Source organism: Aotus nancymaae, unplaced genomic scaffold (assembly GCF_030222135.1).
Source record: "Aotus nancymaae isolate 86718 unplaced genomic scaffold, 86718_ANA_hifiasm-v0.15.2.pri h1tg000040l, whole genome shotgun sequence".
NCBI lineage: Eukaryota > Metazoa > Chordata > Mammalia > Primates > Aotidae > Aotus > Aotus nancymaae.
In genome coordinates, this window is record NW_026988454.1 from 40,189,167 (window position 1) to 40,215,459 (window position 26,293).

Genomic DNA, 26,293 nt, shown 5'->3' on the forward strand with positions numbered 1-26,293 from the left:
TAAACAAGCACAACAAAAAATGTTACTGTTTTCAAGGGGAAGTGTTAAATGCTATCAGTAAATTAAATTCTAGATGAAACGGCCATATTTTTCAAACATTGCGTTTTTAATACATATACCTATAAAGATATATGGAGATTTCACATTAGATCATGAATGGGTAGTACTTTATCATTAGAGAATATATATACACAGAGAAAGAGAGAGTTACAATTAAGTTTTTCTTCTCTTTTACAGGTTAATGACTCCAGAGAGTAAGATCAGATTCGTCCACAGAGAGATGGGCATAATACCAAGCTGGGGTGGCACCACTCGGCTAGTTGAAATAATCGGAAGTAGACAAGCTCTCAAAGTGTTGAGTGGGGCCCTTAAACTGGATTCAAAAAATGCTCTAAACATAGGAATGGTTGAAGAGGTCTTGCAGTCTTCAGATGAAGCTAAATCTCTAGAAGAGGCACAAGAATGGCTAAGGCAATTTATCCAAGGGCCACCAGAAGTAATTAGAGCTTTGAAAAAATCTGTTTCTTCAGGCAGAGAGCTATATTTGGAGGAAGCATTACAGAATGAAAGAGATCTTTTAGGAACAGTTTGGGGTGGACCTGCAAATTTAGAGGCTATTGCTAAGAAAGGAAAATTTAATAAATAACTTGTTTTTCATGTGGATGTACTCCAAGTAAAGCTCCAGTGACTAATATGTAATAAATGATACATATGAATATCCAAATTACTTTGAAGGCTACTATTAATATGCAGACATCTTTTGAATATCTGAACTCATTCGCTTTATTTCTTACCAGTTACTCACTTGGGTATTTACTGTGTAATCTGGAACATTTAGTTAAAATATACACTTTTGGCTTAAAACGTATTGCTGTCAATTTCAATAATAATTCTTAGCCTATAACCAAAGAGCCGTGTTTAAAAGGAAAAGCTTCTATACAAAACCTATTCCTGGTGTTACTTCTCATAAAATTTTTGTTCTGTCTTACCCGGAAATAATTTACCAAAATAATTGAGTGTTGCCGTTAAAGAACAAAAGTGGGGAAGGATCAGGGAACAAGAAAATAAGAAAGGATATGATCAATTATTTTCTTCTGCTCCAAACAGCTGGAATAAAATTCAAAAGATGTACCTCACTACCCACTACAAATTTGGAACTTTATTTGATCTTTTCAATAATTAGTTTTTTATTTTCAATTATCTACTAGGCCAGGTATGGAGGCTCACGCCTGTAGTCCCAGCACTTTGGGAGACCAAGGTGGGGGGATCACGAGGTCAAGAGTTCAAGACCAGCCTGACCAACATTGTGAAACCCCGTCTCTGCTAAAAATACAAAAATTAGCCAGGCTTGGTGGTACGCACCTGTAATCATAGCTACTCAGGAGGCTGAGACAGGAGAATCAACTTGAATCCAGGAGGCGGAGGTTGCAGTGAGCTGAGATCATGCCACTGTACTCCAGCCTGGGTGACAGAACGAGATTCCGTCTCAAAAAAAAAAAAAAAATATATATATATATATATATATCATCTATAATAGACCATATATAATATATATGATATATATGTATCTACTAAACAGTGGTAGCCATGATATGGAGAGTCAACTGATTCTACAAATTGGACATTCATTTGTGTGCCCTGGAATTTCCAACTAGTAATGAACAACTATTGATGTAATTTTAATATTGAAACCACTTGGATTCATGAAGCATCCTGCAACATAAATTTGCATTTTACATCAGATTTCTATTTTTTCCTGAAAAGCAACCTTTCTTCTTGTATAACTATCTTTCAAAAGTAAATGTAATAAAAATGTACAACATAAAATTTTTATGATCATCCCAGTAATACTTTTTTAAAAATGTGTAAGTCAGATAATTAAGTTCTAGTTCTGATGCATCACAAGAGGTAAAAAGTATTTGCTACTGTAACGTTCAATTCACATTGCATTTGCTTTATCATCATGATCCTACTGTTGAGTTAGTTAGGAAAATACGGTAAGACAGATTCATGTTACTTATTTTCAGAGGTAAATTCTAGATTACTGTCAACCCAATACTTGGCCATAGATGTTATAACTACCAAATAAAAGTGGATTTTGTGGTCTACAACATTTTGTGTAAAGTGAATTCATGTCTTCTAACACTGTAAGTCTGCCATTTAATCCAGACTGTTAGACCACTAATGAATATAGTAAGGAAAACAAAAAAATATTAATGGTATCAGGTATTTGAGGAAATAAGTCTCACAGGCTTTAGGTTTATTTCCATACATATTTGTCATACACACACTGCTCATAGATTGTTTAAATAATCTCTAAGGAAAAAAATCAAACTTTTCTGAATAGGTGATTAAGCTGAAAATAACCAATTCAGACTAATACTTTGTAAGTGACCTTTGGTCACAAATGTCAAAATATTTCCACACCCTTTCCACACTCAAACAAGAGACAAATTGTTTTTCATAAACTCTAGTATTTATTAAATTATAAATTTTGTAATCAAAAAGAAAACTGCAGACCAAAAAAAAACCTCAAATTATAAGACTAGACAGCAAAGCCTATGGGAACACCATGAAGTGTGTTACAAAGATTCTGAAACATTAAGTTACTGGCTGTTTTCATCTCCATTTCAATAACTTTACTATAAAATAGTTGTTATTCATCTATTTTAAAATCCCAAATTCACATCTATTCTTACATTAAGTTTCCTGCTTATGATATCAAACATCTCACAGGTGCCAAATTTTAGTAATGGTCTTATGCCAATCCATGCAGAAAAATAAGACAATGCAAGAGTCAGATGAGGACCATTAATGCACAGATAATACAAACACACTGGCCAAAAGAACTAAAGAAGTTTTTAAAAACTATAATATAAAGTAAACAGACCTCAAGAAAACTTGGTTATTACTAAATGGCTCTCAACTATTAACACCCAAGTTCCTTACATTAAATAAATTTCTCAACAGAGACGTGTTAGACATTTTAATTACGGGTCTATCCTTCCCATACCCCTTCCCACCCCAACTCCCAAAATGCACTACTAGGGATGAGTATAATGTTATATGGGCAGAAATTTACAGGTAACCCTTTCAACCTTGAGCATGGAGCTGAAGATATTTTTATTTAAACTTCAGTTACTGTGCACTGTCCATCAGGCCTTCTAGATCTGACACTGACACTCACTGTTCCACCCCCTGCTACTGATCGATCAGTTCCCGATCGATCTGATCGATCAGGTACTGTCTGGTTTGCATTAGAAACCAAAAGTCTCTGTTGGGTCAAGGAGTGCTGTGCAACAACCGCAGATACATCCTCACTATCACTACTGGCATCTGATTCAGTTTCTTCAATGGAGGTGTCTGGTGCTGGTACCCTGCCTGAAGATGGTGATTCATGATCTTCTTCTCCTTCTCCCCTATGACTCCTTTCAGCTATGTTGTCTCCACTGAGTTGTAAATGAGCAAAAGAGTTGTCCAGAGAAGTGCTTGCATCAGGGGATGGTGTTGCAGGGCTTGTTAACTGACCATCTACTGACGTTAGGGGCCTTACAGAAGACACAAGGGGCTGAACAGAAGCTCCACTCTGTGCTGATACACTGTCCGCTCCATCGGCAGAGCTCTCTCTTGCTAGGTTTACAGTATTAGCGTCACAGTCTAGCCTAAGTCCGGCCACTCCCTTCTTTGGTATGTCTATTATATCTCGCTTAATCTTCCTACGACGTCCATGTTCATTTCTCCTATATTGAACCATATTTTCAAGATCAGCGACATACAGAAACCCAGCAATTAACATTTCAGTGTTCTTTTTACCTTTGGAAAAAGCATCTTCCAGCTCTCTACTAGTGCGCTCATCGTACTGCCACCACCCATTTCTTCCTTCATAATACCATGCATATTCACCATTTCCTCTACTTGCTGCCTTGAGTTCTTCTGGTGACAACAAGGTTGGCTTGTCAAGGAAATCCTCGGGAATTTCTTGTCGACAAAGAGCACATCGCTTTCCAAGCCATGAAGCTCCTTTTACACACAGATAGCAGAAAACGTGCTTACAGGGCAGACTGACTGGATGAACACATGTTTGCAGACAAATGGCACATTCAGGGACGGTTAAAGAAGGTGCAGTATTAGAACAGGACTCATTCGCTTTCCTGTTTGTAGGAAGCATGTTTATTGAATGATCAATTTCACCACAGCCAGCCATCCTAAGAAAAAAATACATATAATATTAAAGTCATGTTTTAATTCTTGCAATATCTTAATTCAACAATTATGAAAATGAATACGTATTAACCACCTATTATGTGCATTATATACAAGCCATATACTAGACAATGGGGATATGAAGATCAAAGTAGAGGAAAAACTCTCCAACCGATGAAAACTTTTTGCAAGCGTTTACTTGTACATATCTGGGGAATGTATAAAAATTTCATCAGTGTACTTACAGATCAGCCCTGGAGAAATACACTGAAGAACTATATAATGAAAAGCTGCATCCAGCGAAGAGAAAAAGGATACCTTGAATCATGGCAGCTATTATACACTGAAATGAATGCTAGACAAATCTAAAAATCTAAGTTTTGGAGTCCTTTATTAATTATGTGCTCTTACGCACTCAGTTAAACCCTTAGTCTAAATTTCCTTAAGTGCAAATCAGAGTTTACAAAGCTCAGGTAAAAATGGACAAAAAAACCCACTTTGTAATCACTAAAGCTCCATAAAGGCCACAATCACATGAGACCAAGGGAGAAAATAGCACGAATATTGAAGATGCCCTGAAGAGGAGGAAGAAAAAAGATTTGTCAAGTTGGATATATCCAACTTAAACATTGACATAAAATTTATAATTTCTGCTTTACTAATTCAGATAAACATTTACTAAACACCTACTACCATGGTCCAGATACAATATTAACTGGTCTAAAGATAAGTAAGACACACAACTACTCTTAAATAAAGAAATATATACATGCAGATAATTACAATATGGCCTGATTCTTGCAGTAATCAAAATGTGTTAACATACTTACTAAAACAGCAATAAGAGAGAGATGAGAGGATGGACATAGGTTAGAAAGTTTAGTGTTCATTTGGGGGGCCTGGGTAGTAGAGTAGATTCCAGGCAGAGGCATGTGCAAGACAATGAGTCAAATAGACATACGAGCAATGGAAGAGCAGGAGATGAAGCTATAAAGGTAACCAAAAGCCAAGTCATAAAAGCCTTATTGTGCCCTGCAAAGGAAACATTTGATTTTTTTTCCCCATAGTTAAAAAAAAAACAACAAAAACCAGAAATTTTAAAAGGGGAGAAAATAATAGAGGGAGTAAACCACTCACAAGTAAAAGAGGCTGAAAAATTAAAATGAAGATGTCAGAGACTGGAAGCTTTAAATGAATGACAATCTCTATGCCAGTTAATTCTGCCATTCTAAATAGGTCCAGTAGTTAAGTCAAAAAGAATGGTTACGCTAATCAAAAATTGAAAAACAATAATCCTAGGCTATCTTCACAACACATCCAATCTTAAAATACTCCTTTTTTTTTCTTTTTACTGCCTTTTCTGTGTTCTTGGTTCCAAGACAGACAAAAAGTAACCCAAAAAGCTTAAAAAGATGGCACATATCTAGTCAAGGAAGCAACACAATCTCAATGGAAGAACTGATCACTAAAATGCTTAATTTCTAAATTACTTTTCAACTTTTAATAACATTTCCAATCAATTCCTGTACCAGAAATTCTAGGTTATAGGCATCAACGAAGTACAACTTTTTCCTAACCTATGGAAAGCTGTAAGTCAGGGGTGTCCAATCTTTTGGCTACCCTGGGCCACACTGGAAGAAAAGGAATTGTCTTGGGCCACACATAAAATACATTAAAACTAATGATAGCTAATAAGGTTTAAAGAATTGCATAATGTTTTAAGAATGCTTAGGAATTTGTGTTGGGCCTCATTCAAAGCCATTCGGGGCCACATGTGGCCCACAGGTTGGATAAGCTTGTTCTAAGTCAACCTTAATAGGACTTCTCAGTATGTTAAGCACTATTAAAAGCTTCCAAATATTTTGAGATAAACACTTGCCTTCAAAGATCTTGTAACCTGAAACAACAATAAGTTACAAGTGAAGGCATATGTTTTTTAAACAGCTAATTAACATTCCCTGACTATTTCCTCCCCTAAAAGAATTGGCTGTGTACACATTTTGTTAGGTTTTCAGAAACTTTCATCCCTTTAAATTTAGGTTAAAAAAACTAGTTTCCATAAAATTCCTGAAAATCTTTTTTTCCAAGTTTCATATTTATTTAAAGCCCCAAGTAAGAAAAAGAAAACAAGAAAGCAACCTATTTACAAGTAATAATTTAAGAAAGATTCTACTCATGATTCTATTCATAAGACAAAATAGAAAAATGGGCTATGATCATCATTACCTTGGAAAAACAATAGCAACATCTTTATATAAGAAGTCTGTATCTTAAACCATCTAAGTACCTTATCAACAAAGGACAGGCTCATAAATTTAAACCATAAATAAAAATAAAAAGTCTGGTAAAATGTAAACAATATACCCAACATGTCACATGGACCAATGCCATGCTTTTAAATACATAATTTCAAACCTACTGTATTTAAGTAAAATTGGTCCAAGAAGTCAGTTTTCCATCACATACAACTCATTTATCTACAGATAAGAAAGTTTTCAACCTAAAAACATTACCCTCCACCCTACTTAATATGATCAATATTTTGTATGATTCATACTCTTGCATGTGTGAATAAATCCAAACATGTAATTTCAAAACTAAGAAGGCAATTACAATCATCCCAGGAGAAGGCATGAATTATAACAACAACATAATTGGAAAGGCAAAACAATTGTTTGTGCAAGTATTTTGGTTCCAATCATCAGAATGAAGTAAAGTTGGACAAAGTTAATCTGAAAACAATGGACACCGGGCAGCTAAATCGTCATTATTTCATCTGAAGCACTCTTAACTATCAATTTGCCATAACAATTTATAAATTTGGATTCTGTTTAGCCCATCAAGTATACTGTTAGTGTATCACTAAGAAATGGACAGAAAAACTTAGTAGTATTTCTTATACAATTCTGAATGAGGCACATGCAATAAATAAGAAACAGATAAAATATGTAACAAGACAGACAAAAAGTAACCCAAAACTGTCAGTCTACCTGTAAGACATCCTTCAAGGCTTTTTTAAAAACCATCTTAATCTACCCTACATAGTCTCGATTTTGCAGTTTCAATGATCTTAAAATAGGTGTGAAGCTAAATGTATGCAGATGATCATACCAATATATAAATAAGAAATGCTTTATCCCTCCCTTTTTGTAGAGCAAGGATTTAGTAAATAATTAATGCTAATCAGAGAGGTATTCCCTATCTCATAAATGTCTCAGAAAATTCTAATTTTGAATCATTTTGAAAAAGGGAATTTATTTCCAGTATACTAAGAAGAATTTAATACACGGAAATTTGGCGTGAAGTTAGTCCAATTCTGTTAATAAGTATAATAACATCACTTATTTTCAAATACTTTTTTACTGAATTCTTCATGTGATATTCCAACTATTAAGTATACATCACCTTCTTCTAACAGATAAACCATGTGAAATATTTCTCCAAGACAAGTAAGAGTCTACCTTCTCAAGAAGACAAAATTTAGAGGGGTATGGGCAGAGTTAGTGGAAATCTCCAAGTCAGATTTCCTTGAAACTTCTTGAAGGTAACTAGTCAAATGAAAGGAAAATTATTATAAGCAAAAAAGGTCTTTAGTATATGCAGTATTCAAGAAATTTTTTAGCCAACAATAAACCTCCAAATATTAAAAATCAGATTTTTAAAGTCTGAATTCAGAATCCAATTACAGACACAAAAAAGGGAACAATACTACACATAATTTCAAGGGGCTCAAGGATTTCTATGAAGTTGGTCCACATATGAACCCCTAATGAGACGAGGAATTTACTGAAAGGTTTTATGTCAGGAAGTAACAGTCAGTTTACTAGCTTCCAGAGCATTTGAACAGCAGGTTGGAGGAAAGTTTGGTAATGTGGGAGGAAGTATGACAAAAGGGAAACTAGAATTTATATATATCCAGGTAGTAATGCAAGGATAAGATAATTAAGAGGGAGGATGCTGATATAAGGTTCCAAATGTAGAATGTAAGAAATGCTAAGGAAAAAGAAATGAAAGCATATGGTTACTGATGGATGGTGACACATTCACCAAAATTCAGTATTTGAGGAGAGTTGTGTCTCAGACATAATGACTTTATTAAGGTGTCCAGGTGGAGATAGGCAGATGACAGTTTGGTACTCTAAGAATAAATCTAAGCTGAAAAAAATCTGGTGATTCATCAACACATACATGGTCCTTGGAGTCATGAAAATGAGTAAATGCCCAAATTAAACCTGTAGAGAGAGCAGTCCCAAGGGCCAACCACAGAACCTTGAATTACTCCAATATTTGTGAGGTAAAATAACCAGGAAGGAGTGTAAGGAATGGTCAGAGAAGAATAGGGAACAAACATAACCACCACCACAAAAGCCAACAAGGGTGACATTCACAAAAAAGAATAATCAAGCAAGTTACTCTATGTGCTGAAAATTTCACCATACAATCCACTTTTGTGTGGTGCAAAAGTTGTGAACCCCATACATTTAATAGCAATTTTGGTTTCCTGAACACCTGCAATCCCAGTAACCTTTTATTCCACCAAGACATCTTTCTTTCTCTATCCCCCAAAGACTATCACAAAAACTCTCCCTCCTAGTTTAGAAATATACTAACACCTGTATCACTGAGAAATTAGATACGTCAAAAATAAATCCTCAAAATCTATCTTTAGCTTTACTCTGTCTTAATCTTTTTTCCTCCTGGCTCAAGATGGGGTACTGCTACTTCTTTACAAAGCTAACCCATCAACATCTAGTTAGTACTGTCCCCTAACTCCTCCAAGACTGATCAGTATACTCTATTCCTAAGTATCAAAACCAATTAACATCAATTTTATGTTACATAAATGTAAAATTTGGTAATATATTAAGTACTAAATAAACATTATTCCCTACAGTTACTTTGAAGTCTCTTTCTTCTACCCTGCCTTCCCACATATGACTATTCCCAGACTCCTGTAAAATGTGTTGATTTAGGCAGCTGTTTCCCTCCTCATTCTCTTGGCTTGAAAAATATTTCCTAATTTTCTTTGATTGTTAAAATTCTATTCATTCTTTAAAGGCAAGGTCAAAGTTATTCTGTTCACTCCGAATCCTTCAGATGAAATTAATCTCTTCCTCTCTTCAGTTTTAATAGCATCTTATTGTTATCTTAATATGGCATCTATTCCACTGTTTGTTAATTACATATGTCTCATTTACTAAATCATAGTAAGTTCCTTGATGACCAGCACCTGGACTATCTGACCTATTAAGATTTTTAAAAATATATATAGATAAATGGACAGGATTAAATAAAAGATATATTTTAAAGACACATGCTCATTAGTATGATTTTTCAATTATCAGATTTTCAATACTGAACAAAAATGTGGTCATACTTTTAATAATTATTATTAATACATATCATTACATGTAATCAATATCATATTGGAAGAGTAGAAAGCAAGAGTTTTATGTCAACTGGGAAAATGTGAAATAGCCTCTACCAAGGTCATTCTTGGTTTAATAGTAAAAACACTGTCATTAAAAGTCAACAAAATAGGCTGGGCATGGTGGCTCATGCCTGTAATCCCAGCACTTTGGGAGGCTGAACCAGGTGAATCATGACGTCGGGAGATCGAGACCATCCTGGCTAACACGGTGAAACCCTGTCTCTACTAAAAATACAAAAAATTAGCCGAGCATGGTGGTAGGTACTTGTAATTCCAGCTACTTAGGAGGCTGAGACAGGAGAATCACTCCAACCCAGGAGGCAGGGGTTGCACGAGCCGAGATCGCAACACTGCACTCCTGTCTGGGCGACAGAGCGAAACTCCATCTCAAAAAAAAAAAGTCAATAAAATATTCACTACATTTTTCATGAATTACATCAAGTTGCATAGGGTTCATATTAATTTAGAAAACAAATATATTCATAGTGGAAAAATGTTTCATCAATAATAGGGTGAAGTTAAATATGGACAAATCCAAGGTAGTGTGTAACACGTTAAAGCAGATCACGCAGAGATAAATGATGAAAGCACAACTAGTAAAACTGGGGATCAGACTGAAGTGATATGAATAAAAAGCAATAATGTACTACATTAAAAAAATCAATTATGTAGAAATTCCTTTAATTTAGTGAGACAAGTTTTTAGTAACTAGTGTTTTTATAACCCAGTAATCTGTCTTATTTATAAATGCTAGTACTACTTGCCTACCTTAGTTATTTAAGAAAATTATTATGTAAAAAGAAAGTAGAACCCAGAGGACCTGGAGATCTCTGCTGTATTTTAGCTTTCTAAGAGCAAACTCCTCTGTCTTCAGTTTTTCTTATAGAGATTCTTCCCTCTGAGGAGACTTGGAAATCTACGTTAATGATAATTTAATGTAAATAAATTGTTAATAAAGCACCTATAAAGCAATAGAAAATGTTCATTTTATATAATTAAAACTAAACATGACAGATACTCAATTTACTATACTTTAAACCAATCCACTTAATTTACTGCAGCACTAAAAAACCCATGATGCTACACTTACATTTCTATTACAGATCCCACAGATGCCTGCCACAAAAATAAAGCATCTTCTTCACTAGCAGTCAGCCAGCTTGCAGTATTTTCTCTTCCACTGCTGGTTCATTCTTTGTGCTGAAAAAAAAAAAAAATTCAAAATCAACTTTTCCACAGACTAAGATCAACAGAATCAGTTAATTATAACTTTTCACAAAATTCAGTGGAACACTTTATCTTAAAAGTGGAAAAAATTAAAGACAAGATATATGCTTTTACCCCTGCTACTCAACATGACTGTAAGTTCTAGCAGAGCAAATTAGGGAAAAGAGATAGGGCATACAGATGGGTAAGAGGAAGTAAATCTGTATCTATTCTCCCTATATAGAAGATCTCACAGAATCCCCAAGAAAGCTAATAAACAAATTCAGCAAAGTTGCAGGTTACAAGTTTGACACACACAAAATTGTTGTGTTTTAATACATCAGCAGTCAACAATCCAAAAAGGAAATCAAGAAAGCAATTCATTCATAATAGCATCTAAGGGAATAAAACAGCCAGGAATCAACTTAACCAACGAGGTCAAAGACTTGTACACAGAAAACTATCAAGCATTACTGAAAGAAATTAAAGAAGAGCAAAGTAAATAGACAAGTAATGTATGGATTGGAAGACTTAACATATTAAAATGACAATACTATCCAAAGTGATCTACAGATTCAACATAATTCTTACCACAATTCCAACAACCTTTTTTGAAGAAATAGAAAAGCAATCCTTAAATTCATATGGAATTGCAAAGGACCCTAAGTAACCCAAACAATCTTGAAAAACCCAATGTCAAAACTTACTACAAAGCTAAGGTAACAAGACAGTGTGGTGCCGGTATAGGATAGATAAATATACCAATGATATAGAATTGAGAGTCCAGAAATAAACTGACACATTAATAGCCAACTGGTTTTCCAAAAGGGTGTCAAGTCTACTCAATGGGGGAAAGAGGAGCCTCTAACTAATGTTGTTGAGACAACTGGATTTCCACATGCAAAAGAATAAAGCTGGACCTACCTTACACTATATATCAAAGTTAACTAAAAATGAATCAATAACCTAAGTCCGAGAAATAAAACCATAAAACTCTTAGAAGAAAACAAAGGAGCAAATCTTCATGGCCTTAGATTTGGCAACGGATTCCTAGATATGACATCGAAAGCATGAGAAACATAGGAAATAAATTGGGCCTTATAAAAGTTTGAAACTTTTGTGCATCAAAAGACACTGTTAAGAAAATAAAAAGACAAACTGCAGAATGGAAGAATATCTTTGTAAATCATATATCTGATAAAGGTTTAATATCCAGAATATATAAAGAACTACAGCTCAACAACAAAAAGACAAACCAATTAAAAAGTGAGCTAAAAATAAGTAAAGAATTTAAAGATATACAAATGGCCAATAAGCACACAAAAAGATTCTTAACATTATTAGTAATTAGGGAAATATAAATCAAAATCACAATTATACATCCGTAAAAATGCTACAATTTTCTTTTAAAGGAAAATAAGAAGTGTTGGTGAGGATGTAGAAATATAGGACCACCTTTGAACACCGCTGATCAGAAGGTAAAATGGTGTAGCTGCTGTGAATAATAATTTGCTGCTTCCTCAAAAAGTTAAACATAATTACCAATATAACACAGCAATTCCACTCCCAGGGATATAGCAATAGAATTGAAAACAGGTTCTCAGATACTCATATGCCAATGTTCACTGAGGAAATATTAGGCAAAAGAGGGACACAATTCAAGTATCGATCAACAGATGACTGGATAAACAAAATGTGATCTATAAATACAACAGTACATTATTCAGTAATAAAAAAGAATATGTGCTACAACATAGATGAACCTTGAAAACATACTAATAAGCCAGATACACAAAAGGACTGTATGATTCCACTTACATGAAATATCAAGAATAGGCAAATTCACAGAAGCAGAAGGTATCAGAGGTTACCAGAGACTGGGGGAAGGAAAGAATGGGAGTTATTGCCTAACGGGTACAGAGTTTCAGTTTGTAATGCTAAAAAAATGTTGTGGAAGTCTATAATGGTGATGGTTGCACAACAATGTAAATGAAATTAACCAGATGGAATTGTACTCTTAAAAAATTGTACCATCTCAGTCATTAATCTTCTTTGTTCTCATTTACTATTTCCTTCTCCACTTCACCATGTCCACTATAGGACGCAAATCACATTACATAGAACTAATAATCAAGAATACAAGATAACTAAAGAAATGACAGATCTCACAGTAAACACAAGATAGAAGACCTTTTAGTTCCATGTGGCTCTCTTACTATAGGTGTCTATTTCCCTAAGGTATCTTAAGATTCCAGTGTTTAAAGAAACATACTCTTAATGCCATATGTGGCCTCTAAATACAAACTGACTTATCCTACCAAATGTTTAACAGAACAGTTTGTTTTAAAATCAGAGAACTTTCAAAATAACTGACTGTGATGATTAATACTGAGTATCAACTTGATTGGACTGAAGGATACGAAGTATTCATCCTGTGTGTGTGTGTGTGTGTGTGTGTGTGTGTGTGTGAGGGTGTTGCCAAGAGTTTAACATTTGAGTCGGTGGGCTGGGGAAGGCAGATCCACCCCAATCTGGTGGGCACAATCTAATCAGCTGCCAGCGAATATAAAGCAGGCAGAAAAACCTGAAAAGGAGAGACTGGCCTAGCCTCCCAGTCTAATCTTTCTCCTGTACTGGATGCTTCCTGCCCTCAAACATTGGACTCCAAGTTCTTCAGTTTTGGGGCTCGGACTGGCTCTCTTTGCTCCTTGCAGACAGCCTATTGTGGGACCCTGGTGACTGTGTAAGTTAATACTTAATAAACTCATATATATACATGTACACACACACACACACACACACACACACACACACACACACACACATTAGTTCTGTCTCTCTAGAGAACCCTAATATACTGACTAAACAAGGTTTCTAAGTATCCTGGGTTTTTTGTTTTAATCTCATTTTAGATGATATGGACCCCAATGTTTTGACTTTCCTCCCAACCCTTTCACCACTCTCTAGGTGCCTACAACTTCAAAGGCATCAAAGAAGGCTGTGTTCATTTCCTTGCTGCAGCCTACTCCAAAGAGAAGCTGCCCATTTTCATACACACCCATACACTCCCTATATATAGGACGGGGGAGACAATTTACTGCTCCAACATCATTATTTATTCTTTCAAGTCTCTATTACTGACTTTAACATCCCCTAAAACTGCTCTCTCACCACCTTTAAGGGATTAATGTCATCTTTTCACTACTGATCATCCTCTTCACCCTAACTCCTGACATGACCATGGGCCTATTTAAATATCCTTGAAAATGAACCATCTAATGAACCATCTAACCTGTTCTTATTGAACAGGTTACTTGACTTGTCCCAACTTCTGTTCATCAGAATCACTGAAATTGCTTATTAGAAATATACATTCTTGGCCCCTTTCCTTAGAGATTCTAGGCCAGGAGACATAGGTTTAAACTTAGGAATCTCACCCCAGGTGGTACTCATGCAGGTAATCCTTCAAATACAATCTGAGAAACACTGTCCTCAATTTTCAGTTCCTTAAATCCAAAATTTGAAGAAATTAATCTCCTCTCTGGCAACCAAATATTGTGATCACATTTGAAACTGTTGCCTAAACTGCTGCCTTTCTGAAATCTTAATCTGACTCTCAGATCACAAGTTCTGGTCCTGCCAGCTTACTCATTCCCACACCTGCTCTTCAATTTCATGGGGACCTACAATCTCTTAATTATCTCCCTTCCTTCATACAGTTCCTGATCTCATTTTCTTTCCTGTCCATTCTTGAACCCAATCTTTTTTTTACTTCTTTCCTGACAGAACCCTTGGCGCCCCTCATATATGCACATTTTACAAACCCCCATTTCTGTATAATTCTTATGATATGACATCTAAGTTCATGCCTTATCTACTTTGTGTTCACGGAAAAAAAGAGAAAGTCCTTTCCCTCACCAGATGGCCTCCCACTCCCCACACCTCAACCAACACCACGAATTCTGTTAACTTTTATCCCAAACCCCTTTGGAATCTATCCTGTATGCTCTACCCATTGCTAGTGCCCTATTTTAGACCTATATCATCTTTCACCTATTGTTCAGCCTGATTATCTTGTGTCAGTATCACCCTCTAATTCATTTACTAAGCCTTTGAGATTCTCTCTCTCTCTCCCCCTCCCTCTCCCTCTCTTTCTCTGTCTGTTTCCCAGGCTGGAATGCTGTGGCATGATCATAGCTCACTATAACCTCAAAACGGCTTGGCTCAAGTGATCCTTCCATCTCAGCCTCCCAAGTAGCTAGGACTGAGTGATATATTTAAAAGGTAAAATGGACCAGGTTTCTTCCATATGTGAAAGCCCAATATGGCTCCTTAGCCTACACAATAAAGACAAAACTCCTTAGGACAACATCCGAAGATTTTAAAGATGGGAACTGTAAATAACTCTGTAGTCTTTTTTATCTTCAACAACCACCCACAGATTAATAATCTAGTTGTATCACATTACTCATAGTCCTGCAACCCTCCCTTTGTAGTTCTGTATTTCCTCCTGCCTGGTACAATCTATTCCCTTTTACAGCTTATGAATGCCTATTTGTTCTTTAATATATTACACAGAAGTGGTTATCCCAACCATTTTCTCTACCTCCAGAAAGTTAATTGTTCTCTCCTCTATATTTTGTGTTTTTCTATTACTGAATTTATTACATGCACTAATTTTATTCACTTGTGAAGTCTGACTCTTCTATTAAATCATGAACCCCCTGAAGATTGGGACCTTTTTGTATTTCTAAGTAAACTATCAATCAATTTTTGTTGAACTGATTTTTGGATAAATGAAAAATGAACTTCTAAAAGTAACTATTGCGAGAAATAGAATATCAAAGGATTAGATTTATTTATTCAAATAACACAACACTTGAGTTCTAATTGTGAACAAGGCACCCAGCTGGTGCCTATAAGTTACATAAAAATATGTAAGTTCCAATCCTTTCTTTATATAACTTAAAATCTAAAGGAGTTCTTACATTTACAAATATAAAATTCAATCCATCTTTGTATCTTTTGGCAAGCAAATCATTTACCTAGCTATTGTTCCAAAATGGAGATAAAAATCTAAGCATAAACCAAGATGGATTTCTGAACAGTCAAAACAGCTTCAGAAAGCTCTTTCCCTGATGAAGGTTATGATTCTTCACTAGGATGACCACATAGATCAGCCTAACATCTGACCAGTTTGCCCTTTGTCTCCTAACAAAAGTGTTCCAGTTCAGAAAATAAATTATACAGACATTCTACCCTTTGCCCATCATAAAGGTTTTCAGATCATCAATCAAAAGTCAATTTGCTTTTACCCACTTTTTTTTAAGAGACAGGGTTTGTTAACCAGGTGGGAGTGTGGTGGTATGATTGTAGGTCACTTAAACCTCACACTCCTGGCCTCATGTGATGCTCACAGCCTCCCAAAGCGTTGGGGTTATAGGTGAGAGCCACCATGCTGAGCCTTGACCCACAATTCTAAGATGAAATTTTTTGTTCCACAAAGTCCTGCTGGGTGTTGCTGTTGGTTATAAGCACTGTCTATCCTTTGCTATCTTACAAGTCTTTTAAGATGTAGCAATCCATCATTCTCAGAACCTAATTGATTGAATGTTAAAACCTGTAGTGTAGAAGATTCAATTATAACATTTCTTCTAAAAATTTTGTTTAATCACTGTTTGTACTTTAATTCAGATGCATAGAAGGTACCATTTTATTCCTATGAAATATATAGAAAAATGTGTCCTTGTTTCTAATTCTCCTTATCTCTTGAATTCATTTACACATTATCTTTAACAAATCTAATTTATTTCTTTCTATTCACTTACTTTACTTAGGTCTTATCCATAAATATTTTATCTCTGAAACAAAAGTTGATTCTTAAAGGAATCTAAGTTAACTGAAACAAAGCAGCTTCAAAATAAGTACAAAAAATCCCCTAAACCCCATATTTGAACACCTAAATAGACTGTGATCTTTTCTATAAAACTATTTCACATCATTGAAATAAAGCTATAGCCACAAATATTAAAGTAAAAGCTTTGCTACATATCCACTAGGAGAACAAAGGTACTTAAAAAAAAAATTCTGATTAATCCGATGGGATGCAGTTCTCTCATTCTGTTTCCCTTATTTGAAGGGAAGAGAACTACATCTCCTTGGATTAAATCCATGTAATTTATCAATAGGAAAATTATCTGAAAAAGCCCCTTATAGATGAAACACACACACACACACACCCCCCCAGGAGCAGAGAACTATTTACTTAATAGTACTCAAATAACAGCAAAGCATCTATGAATAATGACACTTTCCATCAATATAAACTTTCTCTTACAATAGAAAGAACATCCTCACCCTCATCACACTCCTCTAGTTACATTTAGCTATAAACAAAAGAATGTATCAGTGACCATAACCCACATTCCAGTATGATCTTTTTTTTTTTTTTTTGAGACGGAGTTTCGCTCTTGTTACCCAGGCTGGAGTGCAATGGCGCAATCTCGGCTCACCGCAACCTCCGCCTCCTGGGTTCAGGCAATTCTCCTGCCTCAGCCTCCTGAGTAGCTGGGATTACAGGCATGCGTCACCATGCCCAGCTAATTTTTATATTTTTAGTAGAGATGGGGTTTCACCATGTTGACCAGGATGGTCTCGATCTCTTGACCTCGTGATCCACCCGCCTTGGCCTCCCAAAGTGCTGGGATTACAGGCTTGAGCCACCGCGCCCGGCCTGATCTTTTTTATATTAATGCCATTTCCCAAAAAAAATAGCCAAAGAAATATTTATTTAGTCTGATATTTCTTCAATTTTTTCCCCCCCAATTCTGGCCTGTGGTAACTTCTAGGATTCTCTTAGAGATGGCGTTCTCTAATTTTCAAAATACTGATGATTTCATTTCTTTCTTCAAGGATCTTTGATGATAACCTCATACAACTGACCTCTGAACAACACGGCTTGGAAATGGACAAGTCGACTTATATACATACATACAGTTTTTTCAATAAATATACTGGTAATTGTTTTGGAGATTCATGACAATTTGAAAAAACTTGCAGATGAACCATGCAGTCTTAAAACATCAAAGGAAAAGAAAAAAATTAGGTATTTTATGAATGCATAAAACACATAGTGTCTATTTTATCATTTAGTACCATAAAATATGGAGAAATGTATTATAAGATGTTAAAGTGTAGCAAAACTTAGCAAACACAAACATATATGGTGCTGTTTGAGGTGGCACAAGAAATTTAAACAAATGTAAAGATACAGTATGAGTCACAGCTGCATAACATTACTTATAGTACATACTGTAATAATTTCCTGTTATGTGTGTGACACTAACCATCTCTGCATGCATTGGAGTACAACGTAATCTGTTCTTGTGTATTTTTTTTTATCGTGTTTAGTGCAATACCATAACACTTGAATAACACCATGGGACTCACGTGAAGTGCCACTAGTGATGCTAAAAGTGCTCCCAAGAAGCCAAGAAAAGTCATGCCATTACAAGAAGTTAAACTGCTTGGTATGTGCCCTAGTGGGCCTGCAGCTGCAGTTACCCATCATTTCAGACAGACAATTCATCTTGTAAACAGATTATATAAACACAGTATCAATAAATACAATACTGTAAATGTATTTTTTCTTCCTTATGAATTTATTTTCTTTTATCTAGTTTACTGTAAGAATATAGAATACAATGTATATAGCATACATAACATGTTAATTGACTGTTTACAGTAGGCTACTAGTAGTTAAATTTTGGGAAGTCAAAACTTATACTCAGATTTTCGATTGTGCAAGGGGTTGGCACCCTAACGCCCCTGTGTTGTTCAAGGGTCAATTGTATGGCCCTCTTAATGTCTTTGAGCATTCTTTTATTTCACCTCTAATTATGTATAATCTTTCAAAAATACATTTGTGTAAAACAATGTAACTAGGTTCTTCTTGGCTGAGATTTAGCATTATGACCCCACCAACAAAAGTGACTCCAGCTAAAAGCAGACAAAAAACTTTACGGATGTAAACAGGAATATTGCAGTAGCCCCAAGAGTCTACAGTTCTTTTTTTTTTTTCTTTTAAAGACGGGGTTTCACCATGTTGGTCAGGCTGGTCTTGAACTCCCGACCTCAGGTGATCTGCCCGCCTTGGCCTCCAAAGTGCTTGGATTACAGGCATGAGCCACCACGCCTGGCCGAGTCTACAGTTCTTATAATTTTAGTAAATCTTGCATGCTTTGGTGACTTTTTCAATTTCTATATCCTCATGAATAACTTTTTCAAAGCACAGATTAACAAACTGGAATTCCCAACCAGCACTATCAGTACTACCTGGGAGCTCTTCACAAATGAAAATCCAAAGTGCCACCCTGGACCTACAGGACCAGATCTCCAAGTGATTCACATATTACAGTTAATGAAACACTACCAAAGCTGTATGTCACTGAATCCTCAAAACAACCCTGTGAAATATGACTATACCCATTTTACAAATGAGGAAGCCTAAGCTCAGAAAGTTAAATGACTTACCAAAAGTCACAAAGCCATCAATATTGGGAGATGCCATTCAAACTCAAATATACCTTTAAAAAAGTATTTCTACAATGTATTGTCTCTCACAGAAAAAGTCAGAATAGTATTATCTAATAGAAATATAATGCAAACCACATACATAATTTCAAATTTTCTATTAGCCCCATTAATTATAATAAAAAGAGGCTGGGCGTGGTGGTTCATGCCTGTAATCCCAGCACTTTGGGGGTAATGAGGCAGGAGGATGGCTTAAGCCCAAGAGTTATAGACCAGCCTGGGCAAGATAGCGAGACTCCCCATTTCTACAAAAATAATAATAAAAAGAAACAGGTAAAATTAATTTCAATAATATTTTATTTAACCCAACGTTTCTACATTACCACTTCAATATGTTTCAGTATAGTTAATGTAATATTTTATGTTCTTTGGTAAGTGTATGCATACTCTCTGAAATCCAGTATCTATTTGACACTTACAGCACAACTTAATTAAGACTGGACATGTTAAGTGCTCAATAGCTCCATGTGGCTAGCTGGTCTAGAATGTCTCGCATATTAATCTTTTTAAATACAAAACTGGCAAGTCACTACAGGAATCATTTAAGAGACAATGAATTCCATGTTAATTTACCTAAACTTCTGATGAAGACAGATAAAAAAGAAAACTGCATATTCTGTTATAATTAAAGTTAACAGGTTTAGGGAGGCCCAATTCTGCCAATTCTGACCCATCACCTATTAACTCTGAGAATTTATACAGCTGACCCTTGAACAATGTGAGGAGTTAAGAGTGTCTACCCCCTACACAGTTAAAATTCCATGTCAACTTTTGACTTTCCCAAAGCTTAACTACTATTACCCTAACTATTGGTCGGACACTTTACTGATAACATAAACAGTGGATTAATATACATTTTGTATGTATTATATATTGCATTCTTGCAATAAACTAGAAAAAAGAAAACATTATTACAAAATCATAAGAAAGAAAAATATGTTTACATTCATTAAGTGGAAATGGATCACCATAAAGGTCTTCATCCTTTTCAAGAGCAGGAGAAAGAGGAGGCATTGGTTTTGCTCTCTCAGGGGTGGCAGGGGCAGAAAAAAAATCCTTATATAAGTGGAACTGCACAGTTCAAATCCTTGTTCAATGGTCAACTGTAATGTCAACTGGGCACAAACTAGGGCATACATACAATACTTGGAACAGTCATGTGAAGAAGCCCTCAGAAAACATCTACATTATTTGAAACCAAAGGTCTTTTTAAAGTTGGAGGAGAAGGGATGCTTTTATTTTAACGAATGGGGATATGTAAAACAGAAGAGTGTAACTTTACAGGCCAGAATTAATTTGCCAAACATAAATAACTCAAACATACATAATTTCTATTGGAATGAATGACTTGAAAATTTTACACCAAACTTAATATGGTGATCTATTAAGAAGGTAGCATTAAAAAAAAAAAAAAAAGTGATAGGCAAAACTTAAAAAATATAGAAAGGATTTTAGAGATTATCAATGAATTTAAATCTTGACCCACTCAAATAAGTGAAAAATAAATATAACTAAAAAATGAAGTAATATTGTACCATTTACAATTTGTAACGACTCAAAATATTCACACTCCCACTTTTCCAGTCAGTCACAAGCTCAAAATCAAAAGTTTTTTTCAGGTAATAGATTCAAACAAATGATTATCTTTTATCAAAGAAAAAGAAGAGATATATCAATATAGATACATATAAAAACAAAGAAAATTTCAATTATAAATATTTGAAGACTTCCTGTATTTTTCTAAACAGCTAATGTTTAATAAAATTTTTGCCATTTCTTCAAAATGCACAAAACAGGAAATGTTCTACATGAAAGCACTCAGTGACAGAAAGAAAAAATATTTGAAACGTTCCAACTTTTGCTACACAACTCAAAATATGTATATACACACACATAAAAGGGGTAGATAAATCGGGTGTGAGTTAGCAGATACATCTTAGTATTTTTTATGAAAGACTCCCAAATCGAGAGATGTAACTAAATGCCCTAATATTTCCATTTTTAGCCTTCATCATCACCAGCTAAAAATTAGCTAAGAAAAAGCATAGGTCATACTTGGAAACTTCAGACAAAACTCACTGCAACTAAATGGGGTCTGATACTTTAAAGAATCATTTCCCTTTAAAAACGTTACTATGTCGCAATCTACTTACTGACCTCACAATCTTTAAACCCTTCAATTTTTCTCAAAACAGCAACAAAAAAGTAGGCTTTGCATTTTATTTCAAAACATGAGATATAAAAGTGAACAAATCTTTTAATAATATCAAACACAGATGTTTCTTAGCCAGCAACCATTTCATAAATAAGAAAGGCTCTTTGGCAAATTATCTGTGTGACCTTGGTCAAGTCATAACCTCCCCTCCCCCGCGTCTTTTGTTATCTCATCCTACTTCATAATTTTACGTTCTAAATGCTTTAATTAGCAGTCAGTTAACAACCATTTTGGATCTGAATCAGCCCAAAAGGTAACAGGCCATGAAAACTAAAGATAGTTCATAAGTAAGCACAGGTTGTTGTAGCCAAGTGTTAAATAAATTGGTTTCTAGACCCAAAAAGATTGTCCCAATCCAGCCTGTTGTTTTCACAAATTCAGACTCCTCAGGTACAAGGGAACCAGGTAAGAGAATGCAAAAAGCTCAGTATCTTCTATTACCAACACCGAAGAAAAATACGCATTGAATTCCCAACTGACAGTGCTGTTAGACGTTTCATGCTAGTATATGGCTAGCACATAAAATAATATTCTTTAAACAGGTAGATATTGTGAAAACAAAAAATTTAATATCCTTTTCTTCTAACTCAAAATATCGTTTTGGATCCTTTTAAAAAAAAGTCTGTTCCTTTCTTCTGACAATGTAAGTTGATGGAGACTGAAACAAAACACTTTGCAAGTGGACATCTCCTTTACAAAACAGTTCATTGTTTTTTCTTCCTCTTGTCTAAAGACCAGCTATTTGGACAAAGTTTTCCTGATGATTATAATTCTACCAGGTTCTGAACAACCATCGAAGAAAAAAAAATTAAATGTATTTCCACTCTGCCCACAGCATACACTGGCCCATTTGAGACACAAATTGTAAATGAAAGATTAGGCTGAACAACATCCTCCACTTTAAGATACACAAGGCACCAAAACAAACACATCCAAAATCTATTTTTAGAGTGGCATTCACTCTTCCAGTTTTCTCTTTAAAATGAGATTTACTTGACCTATTTTCATGTGTTTTTAGGACACCCAGACAGTCCACACAAACAATATTTGCTAGTCATAAAACAGCAAAGGCAAAATCACAAATCCTGTTATTTGTGTGGGACATTTTCTCCATGTGTCCTTACGTGCCATGTCTTAAAAGTCTAAATATAGATTCACTGACTAAAATGTCCTAAGTCTTCCAAATTTATAATTATATACTGCATTGAACTCCAGTATTATACGTTCACATCCCATTTGAAAAGTACACACACAGGGTGGAGGTGATGTGCCTAGCACCTGAAATGTCAGTCATACAAAGAACAAAGCGTTCCCCATCATCTTTTGGCTTTCTTCTCTCCTCAGTTGTACACTGTTTCAATATTACAAAAATATTACTTAAAATGTTCAAAACTTGAGAAGTAAGTGCTCACTAAAATGGCACTTTAAGAAATTAAAACGTATACCAAAATGATTAACGAGAAAAGATTCTAGTTGCCAGGATGTGTGTGTAAACTTACAGACCTGTGGAGAGGACGGTTCCGTCTCCACATTCTTAAAAATAATTTTACATTCTTTAGAAGCCTTCGCAAAATAAATAGCGACAACAATGGAAGACCCGCACTCCTTCAGACGGGATGGAGGGTAGGAAGAGAACTCCCCACCCAACAACCAGAACAAAGCAACAGCCTCGGCTTTTAAGACGCACAGAGGGTTTGGAGGCTCAAGGGACATTCTGAGATCTCTTAATTGTTCCGATGCTTCAACAGCCGTCAAAACAGCTAAGAATATGCAGCGCGGGGCTTCACTAGGACAAGGTGCAGGATTGCTCTCTTCGTATTAGGCAAGACTGAGACACTGAGCAGGAGGAGAAAAAGGAGGAAGAGAGAGAGCAGAGAAAGCAGCAGCCAGAGACACTCTGGGAAAAGACAAAATGCAGACTGTACGCCCTGGCTTCGACCTGACCCAAGGCCCAAAGTGTCTGACCCCACATGGGAAACAGGGAGCAGGCTACTGCCAAAAAACCATCGCCGCCCCTACACCTCGAGGCCAGAAGGTCCCCGTGTAGAGGCCTGACACCACGGCCCAGAGGGAGGAGAGGGACCCGCCTGCCACCCGAGGGACCGACGCGGGCTCCGGCGGAAGAGGCTGCGCAGTAATGGCCGCTGCTCCGCCCCTCGCACCCCGACCGAGACCAGCCGGCCGTCACCCAGGGCAGGGTCTGCGGCGCCCTCGGGCAGCGCAGGGGCTGTCACAGTCGTCTAGCCTGCGACAGCAGCCAAGGCGGGGGTGGAGGAAAGGGCTGAGCTGTCCCATCCCGCCTCTGCGAGGGCAGCCGCGGCCGCGCCAGCCCAAGGGCGTCCATCTACGTACCGGCCCGTGACCCCGCCGCCGCCCCTCTCAGGCCCCGAGCGCAAGGCCGACCCGAAGTACGTCGCGGCTGGTGGTGACACCGCGAGCTATGCTTCTCTCCCCCAGTGAGGGTCCTGGAGTGGCCGGCGTTCACCCTGCTCCCCCCGAAAGGGCCTCGCTCCGACTGCCACCTCTCCGGCCACAGCCACGGCCACCTCGCAGTCTTTTTCTCTCCGGCCTCGGAGCCCGCAGCGGCCGGGGACGCGCGCGGCCGTCACGTGACCACCCGGCGCGTCGCGGGGGCGGGGCCGCGCGGGGCGGAAGCTGCGCCGCGCACCCGCGGGCTCTCTCCGGCGCGTCTTCGTTCCGTGCCGGTTTCGCTCAGCTGCCTGCTCGCACTCTCCTGCCTATGGGGACTCGCGACTTCGCTGCTTGGATTCTTCTGGCTGCTTTAGAGTGTACTTTGTTTGTATTAGGGGCGAGAGGCTCTGAAAGAATGCAGGTCCAGCAGACAGAGATTTGGGGTGGAGGAAGTAAAACGCGTGTAGGAACGGCAGGTGGTGCTGCTCAAAAATGCAGTTTTGCGATCCGGAGGAAGCCCTGGGGTGCCTAGCCGAGTTTCGGCTTGAAGATCCCCTAGCAAAAGAACTGCTTGTTCCCTTTCAAGAAAAAAAATAGGGTGGTGGGGGGCGGACAGAGGGGAGAGAGTACTCTAGGACTTTCTAATTTGTTCACCTTTTTAATGGTTGAGCAGTTTAATCGGGAAAAAAATGGGTATTACTTTCCCTTTGAATCCCTCCTTTTTTAAAAAACAGAATAGTGCCTGAAAAACTGGAGAAAGAAATTAATCTGCATGAGAATCTAAAATTAAAGAAAGAGGTTATTTTGATCGCAAGCCTGTGGTTTTAAACATCAGAACTCTAGCAGTATTCACTATTTTAGCATGTACATTTCCTTTTTCAGAACTGATTAAATTTTCCTAATTTGTAGGAAAATGAAGAGGGTGGAAGAGCAGGCCTTTTATCTTTAAAATAGAGTATTAAAGAAATAAATCAGAGCCTAATAGATTAAAAGAGTATGTATTTCAACATTCTATGACAGTGTCTTATTTGCAATAGTGTTGCGTTTTGGGATTTCATTAAATGTTTCATTCAAGATGGGAAGTTTTCAGTGTCCTTATATGTATAGAAATTTATATGTTTTCTGTTACTCTTCTGAAATCAGTTTAGTTCAGGGTTCTCATTCTCATATCTCAATATGTAAACCAGTCTCTTGAAGGGGGCCATCTAGTTCAATGATGCTTGCTCATGTTTGCAAAACTGTTTTTCTTATAAGTTCTATACATATAGAAATATTGAAGTGTATGTCCTTTAACTTTAAGCTTAGTTTTCTATCTTTATCTTCTTAGCCACTCAGTTTTATCCCTCTATCCTACACAGCCCATGAACAGAGAATAGCTAAAATTTGATATGTACTCGAAGATTCCAGCTTGAAGAAATAATGCTAATATTAATTTACCATGTGCCAGGTGTTGCTCTAAGTGCTTTATTCATATATACCCATTTAATTCTCCTAATAAACTATGAGGTAGGCACTATTATTATTCTCATTTTACAGAAAGAAGCACACAGCTGAGATTTGAATCCAGGCACAGACTGTAAGATGTCAACTAGTTCAGCCATTTCTCACTCATATCCAAGGTCTTTGTATTTAAGAAAATGGCTGCATCTTTCCTTGTTCAAACCCATCTTTAATTCCTCTCTTTTATGTCTCATATGCATGTGGCATGTAATTTGTTGGCTCTTCCTTCGAAGTATATCCAGAATCCAACTACTTACCACCTCCACTACAATCTACATCTCTTGTTTGGATTAAAGTATTACGGTAGACCAAGAACTAGTCTTTTGTTTGAGTCTATTCTCAATACAGAAGCCAAAATAAATCTATTTAAAAAGAAGTGAGATCATACCACCCTTTTGCTCAAAGTCTCCTATGACTTCCCAACACAAAGTAAAAACCAAGTCCTTACAATGGCTTTAAAATCCTCCCCTCATTACCTTTTTGACCCCACAAACTGTTTACTCAGCTTTGTATTCCCAGAAAGCTCTCCGCAAGCTCCCAACCTCAGAGTCTTTGCAGTTGCTGTTTCCTCTGCTTTAGAACACTTCCTCCATCTATCTCAGATGTCCAACTCTTCAGTCAGTCCTCTACTTGTCACTATATTTTAAATCATGATGTTTCCTATTCCCAATATTTCATATTTCCTCCTTTACTTTTGAATACTTATAATGTAATGGATGAGTTATTTTACTTAT

At 36.6% G+C, this 26,293-nt stretch overlaps 2 protein-coding genes across 10 annotated transcripts in view; one reads left to right on the forward strand and one right to left on the reverse strand.

Moving 5' to 3' along the window:
* ECHDC1 (ethylmalonyl-CoA decarboxylase 1) overlaps window positions 1–2,111 on the forward strand; it is a 56,441-nt gene extending 54,330 nt beyond the window's left edge. For all 8 annotated transcript variants that reach the window (XM_012435099.2, XM_012435098.2, XM_012435101.2 and 5 more), the window contains one exon: window positions 238–2,111. In XM_012435099.2, coding sequence (XP_012290522.2) covers window positions 238–646 — 409 coding nt within the window. In that variant the 3' untranslated portion in view covers window positions 647–2,111. The remainder of the gene's footprint in view (window positions 1–237) is intronic.
* Window positions 2,112–2,454: 343 nt separating this feature from the next.
* RNF146 (ring finger protein 146) lies at window positions 2,455–24,231 on the reverse strand. Of its 2 annotated transcripts, none has more exons than XM_012435106.3 (3): window positions 24,000–24,231; window positions 10,725–10,834; window positions 2,455–4,205 (listed from the first exon to the last, which is right to left on the reverse strand). In XM_012435106.3, coding segments are annotated over exons 2-3 (1,080 nt in total). In that variant the 5' UTR covers window positions 10,727–10,834; window positions 24,000–24,231; the 3' UTR covers window positions 2,455–3,127. The 2 variants fall into 2 exon arrangements, with proteins under 2 accessions (XP_012290529.1, XP_012290531.1); XM_012435108.3 differs by having other exon boundaries at window positions 24,051–24,192.
* Between the last annotated feature and the right edge of the window lie 2,062 nt (window positions 24,232–26,293).